The 17,996-nt window shown below is 43.6% G+C and overlaps 1 protein-coding gene across 2 annotated transcripts in view; it reads left to right on the top strand.

The window, feature by feature from the left end:
- Positions 1-3,301: 3,301 nt before the first annotated feature.
- The window catches only part of PRTFDC1 (phosphoribosyl transferase domain containing 1), an 83,079-nt gene continuing 68,384 nt past the window's right edge, over positions 3,302-17,996 (top strand). For both annotated transcript variants that reach the window (XM_032473574.1, XM_032473575.1), the window contains exons 1-3: positions 3,302-3,866; positions 11,906-12,012; positions 17,381-17,564. In XM_032473574.1, the coding sequence (XP_032329465.1) occupies positions 3,474-3,866; positions 11,906-12,012; positions 17,381-17,564 (684 nt within the window). In that variant the 5' untranslated portion in view covers positions 3,302-3,473. The remainder of the gene's footprint in view (positions 3,867-11,905; positions 12,013-17,380; positions 17,565-17,996) is intronic.

The raw sequence follows: 17,996 nt of genomic DNA, 5'->3' as shown, positions 1-17,996 counted from the left end.
GTCATATGGATTATTACCAGAAAAATCAGAATCCTAGTCTAAAGCCATTGAGCTAAATGCATAATAGAAATTTGATACTTAAAAAGAATTTTTGCTTCTAAATCCTCATATGCAAGATTAAGAATAAAGCCTGGACAGATGAGTTGTTGTTATTCCTGGGTAACAGTTCTTGCAAATACTATCTGTGATATCAGAGATATATATTGTATTACATTAATACTGTCCAAAGTATAGAGGTATAATCAGATCATACAAAATGTTATCAAAGTACAAAAAGAAAATGTTTCAATTTTAAAACTTTAAAAAGTTTCAATTTTTTAATTTATTTATTTATTACTTTTTTATTGAACTATGGTCAGTTTACAATCAATTTCTCATGTACAGCACAATGCTTAGTCATACATGAATATTCATACATTCATTTTCATATTCTTTTTCACCATAAGCTACTACAAGATATCAAATATAGTTCCCTGTGCTATACAGTATAAACTTGTTTATCTATTTTATATATACCAGTCAGAATTTGCAAATCTTGAACTCCCAATTTATCCCTTCCCAACCCCTTCCCCTCTGGTAACTATAAGTTTGTTTTCTATGTCTGTGAGTCTGTTTTGGTTTATAAATGAGTTCATTTGTCTTTTTTTTTTTTTTTTTTAGATTCCACATGTGAATGATATCATAGGCATTTTTCTTTCTCTTTCTGGCTTACTTCACTTAGAATGACATTCTCAAGGGCTATCCATATTGCTGCAAATGGCATTATTTTATTATTTTTTATGGCTGAGTAGTATTCCATTATATAAATATACTACAACTTCTTTATCCATTTATCTGTCCATGGACATTTAGGTTGTTTCCATGTCTTGGCTATTGTAAATAGTGCTGCTCTGAACATTGGGGTGCAGGTATCTTTCTGAATTAATGTTCCCTCTGGATATATGCCCAGGAGAGGGATAGCTGGATCACATGGTAAGTCTTTTGAGTAATCTCCATACTGTTTACCACAATGGCTGCACCAAACTGCATTCCCACCAATAGTGTAGGAGGGTTCCCTTTTCTCCACACCTTCTCTAGCCTTTATCATTTGTGGACTTAATAAGTTGCAGTTTTTAAAAAACTGCATCATTCTGTATTCTTCCTAGGATGTCCTATATTAGTTTCTATATGATGTTCTTTTTTTTAAATTGAAGTATAGTTGATTTACAATATTATCTTAGTTTCAAGTGTACAGCATATGATTCAGTATTTTTACAGATTATATTCCATTAAAATTTATTATAAGATAGTGGCTATAATCCCCTAGCTCTACAATATATCCTTGTTGCTTATCTGTTTTATACATAATAGTTTGTATCTCTTAATCCAGTACCCCTAACTTGCCCCCTCATTTTTCCTTTCCATACTGGTAACCACAAGTTTGTTTTCTATATCTGTGAATTTGTTTCTGTTTTGCTATATACATTCATTTGTATTATTTTTTAGAGTCTATATGTAAGTAATATCATACAGTATTTGTCTTTCTCTAACTTACTTCACTAAGCATAATATTCCCTAGGTCCATCCATGATGATGCAAATAGCAACATTTTATACTTTTTATGGCTGAGTAATATTCCATTGTATATTGGCTATGGTAAACAGTGATGCTATGAACATTGGGGTTCATATATCTTTTAGAATTAGTGCTTTCATTTTTTCCTGGATATATACCCACAAGTGGAATTGCTGGATCACATGGTAGTTCTATTTTTAGTTTTTTAAGGAACTTCCATACTGTTTTCCATAATGGCTGTACCAATTTACATTCCTACCAACAACGTACAAGGTTCCCTTTTCTCCACATGATAGCACGTTCTTGAGTGTGCATTCATAAGATTCCTATTGCCACTCAAGTCAGTCACATTTTTTTTCCATTGGGAACCTGTTGGGTTTTACATTTACATCAGTGGCCTTTCTAAGGAAATAAGATTTATCGACATTTCCCTTACATCTTCCACAGTGCCTGGCTGGGCACGTGGTGGTAGCTTTTTGATTTCTACATCTAGATGTAGAGCAGCTACATCTGTAACTTTTTTTGAAGTTACTTGTCCCTAAGACCCATGTACTCACACTGAGCCTCTTATGGGTAAATCTGACTTTGCAGCTGTAGACAGTGGTATCCCTTAAGGCATGGTTGGCAAACCACTGCATCGCACTCATCTGAGTGTCTTAGCAGTGCAGGTTTCTGAGTCTGAACACAGGGCTTCTCCACCATGACCTGCTGTTGGTGGCGGGGGAGTGGCTGGCTCCCCAAGAGAGTCTTCTGAGCCCTAAAGTTTGATTATCACTTTTCAGTTCCTGGACCTTTTAGTTACACTGGTTGTGAGGATGCTTCCTCGGCTTGGTCTTTGACAATAAAAATAGAAGATGGTCCTTAACCTTTGAGAAAAGAAGTGTGTCAGACTATAAAAATGGCCCCAAACAAGGCCCCAAACAGTTACTGAGAGAAAATGTTTACCCATGTGAGAAACACCATCACTCAGTTTATGGGAGCCAGCAGGCCAGCACAGCGCCAAATCTTAGCCATCCGCGGAACTGCCGGCCTTCCACTGTGCCGGCCAACGACAAACAGGCCTGAGCACTGCCACGTCTGAATGACTAATGTTTTTCCAACCCAGAGTGACATTAACCGATTGATAACTATTTTCCCCTCAAACCAAGCAAAATCAGCACTCCTCTCCCTGCCGTGTGCCAGAACCCGAAGATGAAAAAAATAGGCTTTCGGAGAGGCCTGAGTCAGAGAACCGCGCTCAGCTCTGGGCTTCAAACCAGAGCAGGACTGCAAAGGATGAGGCGAAACTGCAGAGACCCGGGCAGGGAATACAGATGAAGGGAGAGCAGGGCCCCTGAAGAATGGACAAAGAACCAGGACCGTCGTTGGGGGAAGGCTGGGACCAGGGGTTGAATTAATAAAAGAGTCGTAAAAGAAGGCTTTCTAATCAGAGAAGAGCTACTGCTTTAAGATGCAACCTGAAACAATTAAAATCTGACCATGAGTTCTTTAAAAAGTGGTAAAGTAGATAACCTCTAAACGTTTCTCTGTTTACCCTGAAAGGGGTGAAGGAAAGGCCCTATTTCCAAGTCCAGATCCTGTAACCGCGGGCACCGTTCAGAGAAGCACCGCACAGCTCTTTCAGACTCCCAGCCGGGCAGTTCAAAGCTTTAAAAAAGCACATCATAGTTTTGTCCACAGCTGTACTTCGAGCACATCCTATACCACTGGCTCTTCCACGGATTTACTGGAGTTAAAGTGCCTAAAAGTCAGCAGGAAGGATTCAACGACCTTGTTAGCCTGAAAGCTGGGACGACAGACTTGAGGAGGCGGGGGACCTGGGCACACTTTCTGTTCCTGTAAAAACCGAGCCGCGGGCAGCCTGGGTCTCCCGAGTCCCCGCGGGGCGCGGGGCAGGCGGCGGGGCTCGGGGCTCGCAGATGGGCGGTGGCCACACGGGACGCGCGCGGGCGCCCGGGGCCGGCGCTCAGGTGGGGCTGGCGCTGCTCGGCAGCTGCGCCCCGCGCCTCCGCTCTGCGCTCGGGGCCCCGCATCCCCACCCCTGCGGCGCGCTTCGGGCCCCGCATCCCCGCCAGAGGACCAGCCAGGGGTGGGGGCGCCGGCCTAGGCGCTGGACCCGCGCCAGGCGTGGGGTCTTCGGCGCGCCGCCGCTTTCCAGTCCGCCGGCCAGGGGCGGGGCAGCCCCATCCCCACCCCCTCCCGGCCCATCACCCTCCCGGATCCTTCCCGTTCCCTTCTTTGCTTCCCGCTTTCCCCGGAGAAACATGGCCGGGAGTAGTGAGGAGGCGCCAGACTACGAGCGAGGCGTCGTGGTAAATGCAAACTCCGATTTCGGGGCCGAGTCGCGCGCTCCCCGCGCTCTTCCCTCCCCTCCCTTCTTGGCAACCCCCTGCTTTTAGATTAAAGGGCCGAAGGGCATTCGGGTGACAGCCGGCCACAGCTTTTGTTCTTCCCTCCAGGCCGGATCGCTTCCACCCTCCCCCTCGCCCCGGCGCCCAGTCCGACCCCACACTTAGCATCCCTTCACCCAGTGTTCTCAGTGTTCCCTCCGCACCCCTCTCTCCTCCCCCCTCGCCCCGCCAGGAATCCTATACTCCAGCGTTAAGCCTGTCCAGTGCCGGGTCCCCACTCCTGCTGGCCACCAGGAGTCACCGTCACCTCTGGGCGAGGAGCGGGTCTGCGAAGACCCCAGCAGGCCTCCTCACTTTTGTGCTGCCCTCCGACTCCTCCAGCGCGGGCTTTACGTTTGGTTTTCAAAAAGGAAACTGAGGATTCTCCAGGAAAGCTAGGAAATAAAGTGGCTCTAGCAGACGGAGTTTGGGCTTTGGAACCTGGGCTAGGACTTTCTGTGGGGCCCCTGCACGGGCTCGGGACACCCTGGCGCCGCTCGAGCGGCCGTCAGTTTCTGCAAAAGGGAAACACAGCAGGCTGGGCCCGTTAAGCCAGCTGGAGAAGATGTATATATCTAGTAGTGTGTCCGGATGAGAGGATGTGGGATGATGGGGTCCTAGACCTCAGCCTGTTTATCCCTGGGAATCCCCTCAAAGTCAACCATCATTCAGTGGGTACCCATCCCTCCGTGTCCTGGAATCAAACCTGGTCTTGCCCTGTGGCCGCTGGCACCTGCTGGGTAGAGAACAGTTTCTGTGGAAGGTAGTGGTTTTAATGTGGCAGGTTTAAAGTGAAACGGGGTAAGGGTGGTGGGTGGGGCGAACTTGCTACATTAAGATTCTTGGTTCAGAGATCAGCCTGTAAAGCACAGATAATCTGTCTGTGACGGTGAAGGGACCACAGGAGTAGGAGGGTCCCGTTGGGAAGCACCTCACACTCTAACCCAACTGTCTGTTCAGGTTGAACTGTGTTGCCCAACACTCAGTTCACAGCCAGGCCTTTCCTTTTTAAAAGAGCAGTTCATTTATTTTTTTTATTCCATTCATATTGACTGTCCTGCTGGGTTCCAGGTGGTGTTCCAGATTCTGGCGAAACAAGAAAACACCGAGTCTTCATGGAACTTACATTCTAGAGGGGAACAGAGACAAGCAGTGTGAAAGCAAATAAACAAAGAAGATATGTTCCTAGTGATATGCACAATGAAAAGAGAAGAGGGCAAGGAGATGGTGATTGGAGGAGGGCTGGGGATGCTGCTTTAGCTCAGAAGGTCAGGGCGGCCTCTTGGCGGTAACATGTGAGCCAAGAGCTGAAAGCTAAGCAGGAGGTAGCTATGTGAAGACTCTGGAGGAGGGGACGCCAAGTCAGCACAGAGTCGTTAGACTTTCTGAGAAGAAATCATGACATCCAGCTTATGCTTTAAAAAAAAAAAAAAAAGATCGCTCCAGTTGCCATGGAGATGATGGTCAGTCCTAGGAGTGGGGTGAGTTGAAGGAGAATGAAAATGTAAAATGGGAAATCATTAAGTTCCATTCTGGACAAGCTGACTCTATCATGCCTGTGAAGCTTACAGGCTTACAGTCAGGATGCTTGGGAGGCAATTTGAAATTCGTATTTGGAATGCAGGAGGGTGATTATATAGCTTTGGGAATCGTCAGCAAATAGAAAAATATCTGATGCTTGCAGCGGATAGGGATGCACAGTGAACATGGGGTGGGGGGAATGTAAAACTGTTGTTAAGGGTAGAAATCTAGGAACTCCCAAATGTAAGAGGCAGTGTCTGGGAGAAGCCAGATAAGGAGACCAAGAATGGATACAAAGCAGCAGAGAGCAGACAGGGTGGCAGGTGCCTAGGAAAGAGTTCTGTGGAGGTGAGGGGGCTAGGAGGTCATCAGGAGGGTCAGATGCTGCAGAAAGAGTAAGTAGGATCAAGATGCAAAAGACAATTGCAAACCCATTAGTAATGAGAATCTTCTGAACAATTACTCCATCAGTGGAATGGTTAAAATATAGTACTATTATTTAATAATGGATTCTCTTAAAAAGGAATGAGGTAAATTGATATGACTAACAGGAACAGTAGATCATTAAAGTCTCAGAAGCAAATGATGGAAAATTAAATAGCTCAGGCTCTTGGTGTTAAAGGAAGCCCTTTCGAAAGCAAGGTAATCTGATGAAAGATGCAGGGGGGAAGGGAGAAGGTCCACTGAGGTTGGAAGTAATCAAGGTATATTGGAGATCGTCCCTGCATTCGTGTCATTCCCTCCAGTAGAACTTGGGATAATTAGATTAACTTCAAGTTGGATATGGGCAGGCAAGGCAAATTCAGGATGAATTCAAGGTGCTGGTGGGAGCCAATGGCATCTAGGGTTGAGAGAGGGATAGGATAGCTCAGGGGGGGTGTGTACACTGGGAAAACAGAGAGCCCCCAAGGATGGGTGGGAAAAAGATCAAAGGGAAGTTTTAGTACTGGTGAAAAAAGGGGCAGGTAATAATAGCAAGCGTTTATTGAGCACCTAGTGTCTGGTTTTCCTGTATGATTCATGTAATCCTCACAAATCTGTGAGGTAGGGCTACTACAATCCCCATTCTACAGGGGAGGAAACTGAGGCACTGATAAGTAATCACCCGTGTCACATGATTAGCAAATGGTAGAAGCAGGAACTGAAGCCAGCTTTCCATCACTGGCTGCTTAGGAAGCTGTGATTCCAGGGAAGAATCTCAGAGGTGGGTCTGCTGTGGTGGACTGGATGTGGCAGAGGTGGAATAGAGATGAAATCCTTTGAGCCAAGGTAGATGAAGTTGCTATAAGTTGGAGATGCTAGAATGATCGTCCAGGTTGGTACTGGAGTGTCTGGAAATGAGGTAGAGAAGAACATTCTGAGTTGGTAGGAACTTAGCAATGAAGATGACAAAGGGCATAAAGCCAGATGATTTAAGCATAAACCAAGAAGTACAGTTTGTGTAAAAGAAAGGAATGTTAAGAGACTGGAGGTGGCTCTTGTCTACAGATGGCTTTCAGCTGAATTGGGGAGGTAGGACATTGGTAGATGATTAACAGTAAATGGGAACAAATGCCAATTGCCACATCAGAGATGTAGATCCTGAGTTCACAAACTTGGCTCAGGGTAGACTGGTCACCGGTGTCCCCCTTACCTCCCACTCGGTTGGTGTCTCTTTGTTACTTCTTGGGGAGAGAAAAAAAATCTCTACCCATCTGGCCTTTGGGGATCAGAATATTAGATATGTTTTGTTTTTACAGAACCATTATCAAAAGAACCATAGTTAGTACCTACCCATGTGAATTTGGTAGGAATAAAAAGAAAGAGAAAATCTAAAATGGTTCTGTTTCTGTTATGGTTTCTGCCACCACCCCCACCCCCAGTAGAAATGTGGCAGGAATCAGATAGTCCATCTAAAACACAACTTTACTAGGTGTAGTGAGTTTCACCTTCCAGGTGTAGAACCCAGCACGGAAGAGGAAAGCTTGTGGGGTACAAGATGTTATTTGTTCTGTTAAGCCTCCTTCATGCCTCTGGCAGCAGAACCCAGGGCCCTTCTTTTAGGAGACCACGTCAGCTCATTTCTCCATGTGGCTCTGAGGCATCCATCACGGTGCACCTCCTTCCCCGGCTCCGGGGGCTGGACCAGTGACCCCAGCTGGGCCAGTTGATGTTCTTGTCTGGGATTCCCAGAAGCAGAGCTGAGGGATAAGACTCCCTTCCTCTCTAACGGTGGACGGGTGGATATGAACCTGGAATTGGTGGCCACCATGGTCACTGCGTGAAGGAGAGAGTGGGGCCCAGAGGCTGGGGCTTAGCAGCAGACAGGAGCAGAGATTGGCTTTTTGTATGTCTTTCTTAACTATTTTTCTCCCTGAGGGGAGACAACTTGGAAAATAATGTAAGAAATATTCTAAGCAAAACTTGCTTTTAATAACTTAGAAAGAAGGTTTTCCATATATCTTCAAATGAAGAAAAGAGAGTCCGAAGGAGTTCTGGGGCTTGGATGTTGTATAAAACGGCTCGGTTAATGTGTTTGTCACTTCCCCAGCTTGGCCATGTTTTGCGTCTTTGAACAGAGAACGCATTGTTCTGAATAAACTTAGAGCATATTATCTGTGATACTGAAACTATTTAAAGACTTCTTGTTTTGATTGTTCAAAAAGCAGATGAATAACACAATTATCTGCAGTTCCTAACAGCCCCTGTTCCCTCAGGTTTAGGACGCATTTACAGTGCAATTTGCATGCACTATTAAGGATAAACCAGTGGTTCCTTTATCTCTGGTTGTCTTTTATCTCTACAGTGAAAACTCACTATTTCAGACTCTTGGGAAATAGGCAGGTTTGGCTTATAGAATGGTTTTAGAGAAACACATTTTTCTACTTTTAAATTTGCAGCTTTAACTCGGGTAATGGGACTTTGGCAAACAGGTTAGTGTCACATCTTTAAATTAATTAAAAACAGCTAGTCAATTCACCCCTAGGTGTGTTAGACTTCTGACCTAATCTCTGAACCATTACTCCATGCTGCCCCTGAGCAGATTACCAGTACAGTTTTTATCTGTAGGTTTGTTTTATTTGTCTTTTTTATCGTTCTTTTCCTTTTTGTTGACATCATTTATTAAGCATTGATTATATACCTGGAAATGTACTCTAAGTATATTATCTGTTCTATCTTTTTATCCTAAAAATAAGGCTGCCTATCAGTTTTATTGTGTCTCATTTAAAGATGGGTGGGAATTGGGTCTCAGAAGGAATTTTCCTAACATTGTACATAGTAAGGATCAGAGCTGGGCTCTAGAACATGGACTGGAGTGTAGTCTCTGAGATTCAGCCAGAGCCGGGGGCACTAAAGGATTTCCATGGTGGGAGGAATGACCACTGGTTCATTATGCCACCACAGGAAGGGCTCCAGGAGGTGGTGTGGGTAGTGTGTGTGGTCTGTCGGGGGGGGGGGCCAGAAAGTGCTGTGCCCTGCGATGATCTCCCTGGGGCCCGCTGCCCGTCCGACTTCCAGTCTGGCCTTCATCGTGGCCTGCCAGCAGATCTTCTGGAAGCTCCTCATATTCAGCTGGTAGTTCAGGCTCTGACCAGCCGCTGTGCTGTTGATGGTTACAGAGGGCGCCGGGGGTTCCCAGGGTGGAAGCCAGAGTCACTCTGTGCAGATTCAACAGTTGCATGCAGCCAATTTGCTGGGGGAGGCAGAGCAGATGTGATGATCTTCAGATACACGGATGTCATACACCATTTGGCTCTCTGCCTGCCCATGGTAGATAGGAATTTCCAGAGCCCTGAACAGTGTGCTCTTTAACCCGGAGATAAACTGAAGGTGGGGTAGTCCGTGGATGGAGACTACCATTCATCCACTCATGTCACATTTTGGAGCACCTGCTGTGTTCCAGGTCAGTGTTCTGAGCACTGGGGTTTCAACAATGAATAAGGCAAAGTCTCTCCCAGGAGGAACTAACATCCCAGTGGGAAGAGACGAGACCAAACACAGGCACAGGCAGACGTGCCACACCCAGTGGGAATGTGCGCTGTGAAGGACAGTAAGGCTGGGCAGGCTGTCGGGGTGAGAGGGAAGGAAGGGGTGCTATTTTATAGAGCTGTCGGGGGGCCTCTCTGTGGAGGTGACCTTTGAACAGAGACTTGAAGGAAGGGAAGGGTAAGCCATGTGGGCATCCAGGGGAAGAGAACTGTAGGCAAACAAAATAGCAGGTGCAAAGCTCTTGGGGCAGGAGATGCTTGGCACATTCAGGGATCATCATGGAGAATGGTGGCTGAAGCAGAGGGAGGGAGGGCAGGAGCAAGGGCTAGGGACAGGGCAGAGAGGGTGACCCTGTGGGCACTGGTGAGAACTCTGGCACTCCGAGTGAAATGGGAACCCCTTGAAAAAAATTTGAGCAGAAGACTGCTGTGATAGGATGCACATTTTTAAAGCAGAACTCCTGCTGCCGTGTGGGGGGTGGGGAGGGAGACAGTGTTGCCAAAGTGGAAGCAGAGAGGTGAGGTCGGTAGCTACAGCAGTGGTCCCGGGAGGAAGGGTGGTGGCAGAGACCTGGGGGAGGCAGTAGGCTGCTGAGAGGTGATCCTGATGAAATTTTGAAGGAGTTGACGATAGGACTTGCTAATGGGCTGCGTGGGGGCAGGAGGGGGATGGTGAAAGAAAGAAGTCAACTACAACTCCAAGGTTTGATCTGAGCAACTGGGAAGGTGAGTTGCCCTTTGCTGAGAGGGGAGGGAGACCTTTGGGGGAAGGTACCAGAAGTTTGGTTTGGCTGGCATTCCAGAACTGGGATGAGAGTGGATCGGGGCTGGTCCATCACTTGCCCGTCCAAACCCTGGGCAAAAGAGTACTGGTTTTGAGTCCTGGGTGAGGACGAAGGTGCAAAACAGGGGGATATCCCAGTATTAAATGAAGTCAAAATGGATTTTAAGACAACAGAAAACTGATAAGATGAGTGAGCCAGAGGCTGGAAGGGACAGGAGTCTTCTCAAGGAGCAGAGAGCTCTGAGGGGCACCAGGGGCTTGGGCGACAAGATCATAGAGCAGGAACAGTCAGCAAGACCCCTTGAAGGAAGTGGGGACTGACCTGAGTTTCTGCGGAAGATGCCGAGCTTGGGGGGATGGAGAGGGAGAGGTCGTAGGTGCAAGACAGACAAATGAACAGAACCCAGAGCTGGGAAGGATCATGATTTGACTGGAGACCAGTCTGAGGACAAGAGGGGTTGGTGGAGTGGGTGGAGAATTAGGATAGGTCTGCATTATGAAAGGCCTGGAGAGCTCAAAGCTGCAGAGAGGTGCCTGATGGGAGTGTGCGGGAGGAAGTGGACAACCAGAGCAGCGGCTCAGCTGTGCTTTGGCTTGAGTGCCTAACGCCTGTGTCACAGCCTTTCTTGATGATCTGAAAGTAAACTTGATCTCCACTATGTTTCTGTTTCCCACCTCTTTACTATTGAACCACGAAACACAGACATGCAGTCCTAAGTAAGAGGAAGACTTGCTAGCAGTCCCCACTATCTGAATTACACCCATTTTCTGGAGCAACCATTTCATAACAGGACTGACTTAAGTTCCCACCGTAGCACATCCCTCTGAAGTGTTTATGTAATGACCAGGCCACTCAGAAGTTTGGGTCTACACTAATCCCAGGAGACATGTACTTGTAGTAGGTACTTTTTCCCAGGCAGATGAGGCATCCACAGTGCATAGATATGTAATAATATATATATTACAATAATGTGGGATGATAACTGTCTATATTAATACACAGCCATACCTTGGAGATACTGTGAGTTGAGCCCCAGACCATCAAAATAAAGCAAATAACGTGAGTCACAAATTTTTTATTTTGGTTTCTCAGTGCATAAAAAAGTTGTATTTACGCCGTATTATAGTCTATTAAGTGTGCAACAGCATTGTGTCCAAAAAACAATGAATATACCTTAATTAAAAAACACTTTATTGGTAAAAAATGCTAACCATCATCTGACAATGCAGGGTGGCCATAAACTTTCAATTTGTAAAAAAAAAAAAAAACTCTCTGGGAAGCCCAATAATATGAGGGTGCCTATAATTACAGACATAAATGTCATTTATGATATATTCATGATAATATTTATAATTGAGATATACATTGTATATTTAAGTGTGTGCTCTCTTACAAACAGTAATATCAGGTTACCTGTAAGACATTAAGCTGATATTTTATCTTATGATGCCAAAAGTCAGGAATGGAGTTCTCTGTTCACTTCAGTACTAGGTCCTTTATCAGGTTGCGTGAAATAAATGACCTTGTCCCACTGGGTTTCTCATAGGTTGACAGAATAAGCGATACAATTTAATGCTGTGTGGATTGTCAGAATTAGTCTCTGTTTTCAAAGGATGATCTTGTTTACTTACGTTTTAAAGTAAATTTCCAATGAAAAGTGTTGTAACCAAAATAATTTGACTTACAGATTACAGACGATTGGCCAGGGTACGACCTGAATTTGTTCACGTACCCACAGCACTATTACGGAGACTTGGACTACGTCCTCATACCTCATGGCATCATTGTGGACAGGTGAGTGCTGCTTCCTGTGTCGGTTTTTGCCTCGCCCTCTCTTGTGTGAATCATGCAGTACACTTGGGGACCCTATTCCTGAGTCTCTTCTGTATGGTGTTAGACAGAACTTTTATAGGACAGAGGATTTGGAATAAAATAAATCTGTGCTTTAACTGAACTGTTTACTGGGTTATTTGTTCAGGGCAAAGAGTAAGAAGGAGAGGCATATGGAAGGTATTAACATCCTAAGTAACAGCCTGTAAATAACAAATGTCCTGTAGAAACTGATTTAAATGGGGGCTGGGAAAGTGTCTCACATTTGCCACAGACTCTTGAGTTAACCAAGGAGGGTTAAGAGGTGACCTCTGCCTTCATAGGCCACACCCGCAAAGCCCTGGCTTTTCCAGCAACTTGCATTTATCTTGGATAAGTCGTGTCTCACAGATCGTGTGCACAATTAGGTTTTCAGTGGTAATGTTTTGGAAATAGGAATATTTGCAACTTAAAAATAACAGCACAGAACTATTTCTCAAATACTATTTCTAGTTCATTTGGACCTGTCTACATAGATATCCTCGGGCTCCTTCCAAGCCAACTGGCTTTCTGAAAGCTAACATTTTTCTCTCCTGTTCTAAACCCCTAAGTCACCTTCGTTTCTTCATTTTCCGAACCTCCTCCAAGTCAACCCACCATAAGCACCAGGATTTATAGGTCCTATCCCTTTAACGAAGCTGCCTTAATGCCCCTGCCATTGCCTTGCCATGGACCTCTAATATCCTGTGCAGAGATCAGATGCTTAAGCCCTCACATCTATATGAAAAGCAAGCTTCGTGGATTTCAGACTCAGACACTGGGGTGGGAGAGGCACTGGGGAGCAGGAGCAGACTGAGACTTGGGGCTCCCCACTCCACCCTTTCCCTTAAACTCTTGTACTTCTGCCTGTATTTTTTTTTAAAAGCTGTTATATTCTTCTGAGTTAAAATTTAACTTATGAAATATGTCCTCAGCCAAAGGAAAGTTTGAAAAACACTAGATGGTGGCTATTCCCAGGATATTATCTTTCCATCAATGCCTGTCTGTAAGCAAAAGGAAATGTCATTCTTTCACTCAAGATTTTCTAAGATTTTCCGTTGGATAAGACTTGCATATTGTGTATTCTCTCAAACTATAGTCTACTATTAAAATAAGATCTGGTTTGGGGTTTCTCACAGCCCTAGGTGGCCTTCCGTGGAACATAAGTTTTGCTCCTCAGAGGGAAAAAAAGTTTCTATGATGAAATAAATATGAGAAATTTGGCATTCCCCAAATTGCTAAACTTCCCTGTTGGCAATTCATATTAAAGATACAGATTCCTGCAAAAAAAAAAAAAGTGGGGAGGGGTGGGAAGTGAAGAAATCTGCTCAACTTTGACAATTAAACTGACTCTTGTTTTGTAGTGGGTGTCTCTGTACTCAGTTCCCCTCCTAGTAACTCTCAGAAGTGTCTCGTCTTCACACCAGTTTGGGAACACCCTGGTTTAAACAAATGCCTACTTTGCTCATCTGAAAATTAATTTATGACTTAATTCCATCCTGATCTAGTACGTGACTAAGTTATCATCCTGGCAAAGTTACCAGTTCCCTATACAGGAGACTTACCAAGTGAACTTGTAAAAAATGCCTAATCTTAAGCTTTATGTCTGGAAACTCTGAGTCAGTGGTCTGGGGTGGGGCCCCAAGAATGCCCATCCCTACCTTTAAAATGATTTTATTAAGATATGATTTACATTCCACAAAACTCACCCATTGTAGGTAAATGATTCAGTGATTTTTTTAGTACATGTTTATGGCTGGACAACCTTCACCACCATCCTTTTACAATATTTTTATCATCCCTCAAAATTTGCTGTCAATCCCCACCATGAGGCAATCACTAATCTGATTTCTTTCTATATAGATTTGTCTTTTCTGAGCATTTCATATAAATTAAATCATACAACATCTGATTATTGACTTATCGGTGGATGAACATTTGGTGGGGTAGGTAATTATGTTTACTTATTTATTTACTTTTAAAGGGGTTACTGGGGATTGAACCCAGGACCTTGTGTGTGCTAAGCATGTGCTCTACTACTTGAGCTATACCCTCCCTCTGGATGAACATTTGAATTTCTAGTTTTTCATAGTTCTAGTACCATGAATAATGCTTCCATGAACATTTGCATATAAGTCTTTGTGTGGGCATATCTCTTCACTTCTCTTGAGTGGGTTCCTTGGAGAGAAATTCTGGGTTTTACAGTAAGTTTAAGAAACTGCCAATTATTTTCCAAAGTGGCTGTACCATTTTACCTTCCCGCCAGCAATGTCAGAGGGTTCCATTTTCTCCACATACTTGCCAACATTGAGTTTTGTCTGTCCTTTCATTATAGCCATTCTATTGGATATATAAAGGCATTTCACTGTGATTTAAATTTGCATTTTCTTAATGATTAGTGTGCTTGTTAACTATTCATACATCTTCTTTGGAGAGATGCCTATTGAGTTGTTTGCCAATTTTGCAGTTGGTTTGTCTTCTTATTGAGTTTTGAGGGTTCTTTATATATTCTGGATGCAAGTCCTTTATCAAATATATGACTTGCAAATATTTCCCCTTAGTTTGTGGCTTGTCTTTTCATTTTCTTATTGACATCTTTTAAGGAGGGTGTTGGATGAAGTATTCTATAAATGTCAGCCAGGTCCAGTTGGTACATGGTACTATTCCATTCAACTTTATCCTTACTGGTTTTCTGTTTTGTTGGCTCTGTCAAGTACTCAGTGAGGGATGTTAAAGTCTCCAGCTACAATGGTGAATTCCTCTACTTCTTACAGTTCTATCAGGTTTGTGTGTGTGTGTGTGTGTGTATATATATATTTTTAATTGAATTATAGTCTCTCAGTTTTTTGACTCTGTTCTTGGGTCAGACACACTAAGGACTGCTATGTCTTCCTGGAGAATTGGCCTCTTTTTATTACATCAATGTCCCTCTTTATTCCTGACAATTTCCTTGCTCTGAAATCTGTTTTGTCTGAAATTAACATACCTACTCCAGTTTTCTTTTGATTACGTTAGCACAGTACATCATTCTCCATCCCTTTACATTTAATCTGTGTCTTTATATTTAACATGGATTTCTTCTGGACAACATATATTAGGGTTTTTTAATCCACTCTGACAGTCTCTGCCTCTAACTGGTGTATTTAGACCACTCACATTTAAAGTGATTATTAATATAGTTGGTTTAAGCTCTCCCGTATTTGTAACTATTTCCTATTCATTGTCCTTGTTCTTTGTTTCTTTTTTTGTCTGCCAGTCTGTGAAAACTGCCTCCCCCACAACGTGTAGCCTCTGAAAATGTGCAGTTTATTTTTCTTGTCTTTCTTTGTAAGCCTCACTCACCAGGGTTCATGCCTGTGTCTGAATAGCTTAGTCTTCAGCCTAAGATTGGTTAGAGATTGTACTCAAACACCTCAAGTCCGTGAGGCTTTTGCTCCCTGCTGATGAATGGATGCAGGCGCTGGCAAGCACATTCAAGTTTCCAGCCTTTTTCAAGTCTTCTTGGCTTTTACTTTTTTAAACTTCTTTTTGCTTTTTTTTTTTTTTTTTTCTTAATTTATTTCCAGTCCATACGTATATTCCTTTTCATACTCTTTTTCATTATAGGCGATTACAGGCTGTTACAATAGGACCTTGTTGTTTATCTTTGTCTTGTACTTTCCACTGAGCTTTCTTGTCTCTCTTGCACATGCTCACAGGCTCCACCCTCCGGGGATGCGTGGGTGGCTTGGCTCACGCCCGTCTCTGCTGTGCACGTGCATAGCTTCCGGTCAACTTGGGATATGAGAAGAGTTTATTGTGTGCCCCTCTCCCGTGACTGTCACCTCCCAGAACTCCCTACCAACTCCGTGACTAGTCTGCCAGTTAGTTGCTCAGACGGGACCTCTACTTCAGGATAACGGCGCCCCTGGCCCTCGCTGTTCCCATGCTACCAAGTCGGCCGTCTCAGCTGAGCGGGCCCCCGGTCAGGTGGGCAGTGCCCCGCCGTGGCTGAACCGCCTGGTTGCACAGCGGAGCTGACCGGGGTAGTGGCGGAAGTGGGAGCTTTCTCAGGCAAGAATGCCGCAGACCTCTGCTGTTTCCACCCGGCGTTCCATGTCTTCATGAATAAATGATTCTCAGTTTGGTGCGTGCCTTTGGTTGATTTCCAGAGTGCTGAAACGGTTGTTTTTGATAGTTTTGTCCAACTTTCTACTTGCTTTTTGTGGAGAGGAGGTGTATACCTCCTCACTCCATCATGCTGGCGACAAGTGTCTCTTTTTATAGAATATCTGGCATGCTGGTGTGCATGTTTCACTGATCATATTTTGAGAAGCATTGCCTGAAACCATGGCTTGCCATTTTATATGTATATATGTGTATGCATATACACACACACACATACAAAACATAAATGTATGCTATAAAGTATATATATTCCATATATAGAACATATGTAATATAATATTTTATTTTTCATATCATTCACTTCATCTATTTTAATTTTAAAATTTTTAAGTTGAAGTATAGTCGATTCACTTATTAGTTTTATTAGTAGGAACTTGTTGTTTACCAGTTTATCTATTTTAAATCTAATTCAATTTGAGGTACCAGTGGGAATTTTTTTATAAAGTATGCACTTTAGATCCTGCCTCCGGTCAAAGTTTTAATGTTATGTGGGTGTATGGACAATGGACTTAGAGATATGAAATAATTAGAAAAAATACAATGACAGTTACAAATTAGGTGTTAGGTGCCAGCCCAAGGCTGCACCATTGAGTAACCCCCAGGAGGAACCATTCACATTGTGATCCATGGGAATGAGGCCCACTGGGTTTGTACCCTGGGGCACCTTTCAGACAGGTAACTTCATCAAATGTAGGACAAATGTTATTTTGATAGTTACCATGGGCTTGACTTTCCTCCCAGTCTCCTCTAGTGTTGCAAAGTGGGTGAGTCATTCTCCATTTCCTTTTTCTCTTCTACGAAGTGAGTATAATATCACCACATACCTTCATAGCATTGTCAAGGTTAACAACCAGGCTCTGTAGCAGTCAAATTAGAGCATTCATGACCTTTGACATATTTTACACCTTAACCATTTCTGTGATGCAGAGGAGCAAAATGGTACAGTTGATGAAGTAGTTATCAGAAATATGTTTTGAACACTCTCTCTCTGTCCAACATTAACAAAGCTTCTTTATCTGTGGGCTTCTGTCTTCTCCACATTCTCCTGCATAATCTAACATGTATAATACATCGTGCATTTTTTGAAAGGAACAAAAATACTCAGAAGTAGTTTTGCTTTAATGTATCTTTTAATCCCTTCTTTCAGAATTGAGCGGCTGGCTAAGGATATTATGAAAGACGTAGGATACTGTGACATTATGGTCCTGTGTGTGCTTAAAGGAGGCTACAAGTTCTGTGCAGATCTTGTAGAACACCTTAAGAACATTAGTCGAAATTCTGATAGATTCGTCTCTATGAAGGTTGACTTCATCAGATTAAAAAGTTACAGGGTAAGTTATTATTTACTGTTTTCATTATATGATGTTTAGAATGAACAGTGTTACAAAAGTCAAAGAACTAATGATATTATGAAAATTAAGAATGTATTTTGGGGTGGGGAGGGTATAGCTCAGTGGTAGAGAGCGTGCCTAGCACGCATGAGGTCCTGGGTTCAATCCCTAGTACCTCCATTAAAATAAACAAACAAACAAATAAATAAACCCTATCCCCCCACTCCCCCGCACACTAAAACAACAACCAAAAAAGTTTAAATACTAGAAAAAAAGTTAAAAAGAATGTATTTTTTTTTATTTGCAAGATACTACAACCTGTAATTCAAATAACATTCTTTGGCGGTGGGGAGTCTCCTGTCTATTTCACTTATAGGGAAAGACGCTTCAGGAATGATTCATGCTTTCTCTTAACAGTTACAAAGCTGAGTG

Source organism: Camelus ferus, chromosome 35, assembly GCF_009834535.1.
Source record: "Camelus ferus isolate YT-003-E chromosome 35, BCGSAC_Cfer_1.0, whole genome shotgun sequence".
Lineage (NCBI taxonomy): Eukaryota > Metazoa > Chordata > Mammalia > Artiodactyla > Camelidae > Camelus > Camelus ferus.
This window is presented reverse-complemented; position numbering and strand designations above follow the sequence as displayed.